Here is a 1609-nt window from a genome sequence, read left to right as displayed (position 1 = left end):
TTTATTGTTGAAATTGTGAATGAAATTAACTTTTCATTATATTTTTGAAATTTGAAAAGGACTAATTTTTATAACATCTTCCATCTTTGTGTGTAAGGAAGTGTTACCATACTTTATGAGATTTAAGGAAAGAGTGGAACTAAAAACTTGTGTTGATTTTGGTTATGACCAAGGAAAAAGAGGAAAAATTATCAAAGCTTAACACTTCGTTATAGATGATATACTAGAAATTTGGGTAGAGAAAAATATCAAGTTTATAAAAGATTCAATTCCTAGTAACCAGTTCCGCGCTCGAGTCGCAGCGCGCCGGCGGGCTGCAGAAGCAGATATGTCGGCTATCCTGCAGCGCGTTGAGCAGCTGTCCAGTCGGGTGGTGCGCGTCCTGGGTTGTAACCCGGGATCCATGACCCTGCAGGGCACCAACACCTACTTGGTAGGGATCGGCACCAGGAGAATCCTCATTGACACTGGAGAACCAGCAATTCCAGAATATATCAGCTGTTTAAAGCAGGCTCTGACAGAATTTAACACAACAATCCAGGAAATCGTAGTGACTCATTGGCACCATGATCATACTGGGGGCATAGGGGATATTTGTAAAAGCATCAATAATGACACTGCATATTGCATTAAAAAACTCCCACGGAATCCTCCAAGAGAAGAAATTATAGGAGATGGAAAGCAACAATATGTTTATCTGGAAGATGGAGATGTGATTAAAACTGAAGGTGCCACTCTCAGAGTTATACACACACCTGGCCACACTGATGATCATATGGCTCTACTTTTAGAAGAGGAGAATGCGATCTTTTCTGGAGATTGCATCCTAGGGGAAGGAACAACTGTATTTGAAGACCTCTATGATTATATGAACTCCCTAAAAGAGCTATTGAAAGTCAAAGCTGATATTATATATCCAGGACATGGCCCAGTAATTCATAACGCTGAAGCTAAAATTCTAGAATATATTTCTCACAGAAATATCCGAGAACAGCAAATTCTTACATTGTTTCGTGATAATTTTGAAAAATCATTTACAGCAATGGAGCTTGTAAAAAACATTTACAAGACTATTCCTGAGCATTTATATAAAATGGCTGAACATAATGTCTTGCTTCACTTGAAAAAATTAAAAAAAGAAGGAAAAACATTTAGCAACACGGATCCTGAGAAGAAATGGAAAGCTAATCTTTAGTTTCAGATTAATGAAAGCTTTTGTTGGCTTGTTTTATTTTTAGAGAATGGTATGTTTTCTTAAATATAATTATTTACAGGGAATATAGAGTATAGAACATTGAAAATAATCCTAAATATACTTTAAAATAATGTCTTATTTTATCTAAAATATATATTACATTTTACATGTATAATATAGGTCGCTTATCTAATCTGAATGGTGTAACATTTTACCAAAAATTCAGAATCCAACAGTTTATCCATGTTCAACAGATTTATGGTTACTTTAAAAATAATAAAATTTATATAAGTTAAAAAAATAAATAAATAAAAGATTCAATTCACAAAAACTTTTATGAAACTTAACTTCTAAGAATTATAAATAAAGAATTTGCAATTACAAGAAAAAGGAGGGCTGTCTCACCAACATGAA

The 1609-nt window shown here is 34.0% G+C and overlaps 1 protein-coding gene across 1 annotated transcript; it reads left to right on the top strand.

The window, feature by feature from the left end:
- The first annotated feature begins 288 nt into the window (after window positions 1-288).
- Window positions 289-1247, top strand: LOC116627760 (endoribonuclease LACTB2-like). The gene has a single exon (XM_032397655.1). It carries the CDS (start codon window positions 329-331, stop codon window positions 1193-1195), a length of 867 nt encoding a protein of 288 aa, XP_032253546.1. The 5' UTR covers window positions 289-328; the 3' UTR covers window positions 1196-1247.
- Window positions 1248-1609: the final 362 nt, after the last annotated feature.

The sequence above is a fragment of the Phoca vitulina genome, unplaced genomic scaffold, assembly GCF_004348235.1.
Source record: "Phoca vitulina isolate PV1807 unplaced genomic scaffold, GSC_HSeal_1.0 scaffold3, whole genome shotgun sequence".
NCBI classification, from domain to species: Eukaryota; Metazoa; Chordata; class Mammalia; order Carnivora; family Phocidae; genus Phoca; species Phoca vitulina.
Note: the sequence above shows the minus strand (reverse complement) of the source record. Positions and strands in the feature narration are given on the sequence as shown.

What these genes read in the sequence shown, in the direction of transcription:
- LOC116627760 (XM_032397655.1), top strand. Translation starts at nt 329, where the DNA reads ATGTCGGCTATCCTGCAGCGCGTTGAGCAGCTGTCCAGTCGGGTGGTG.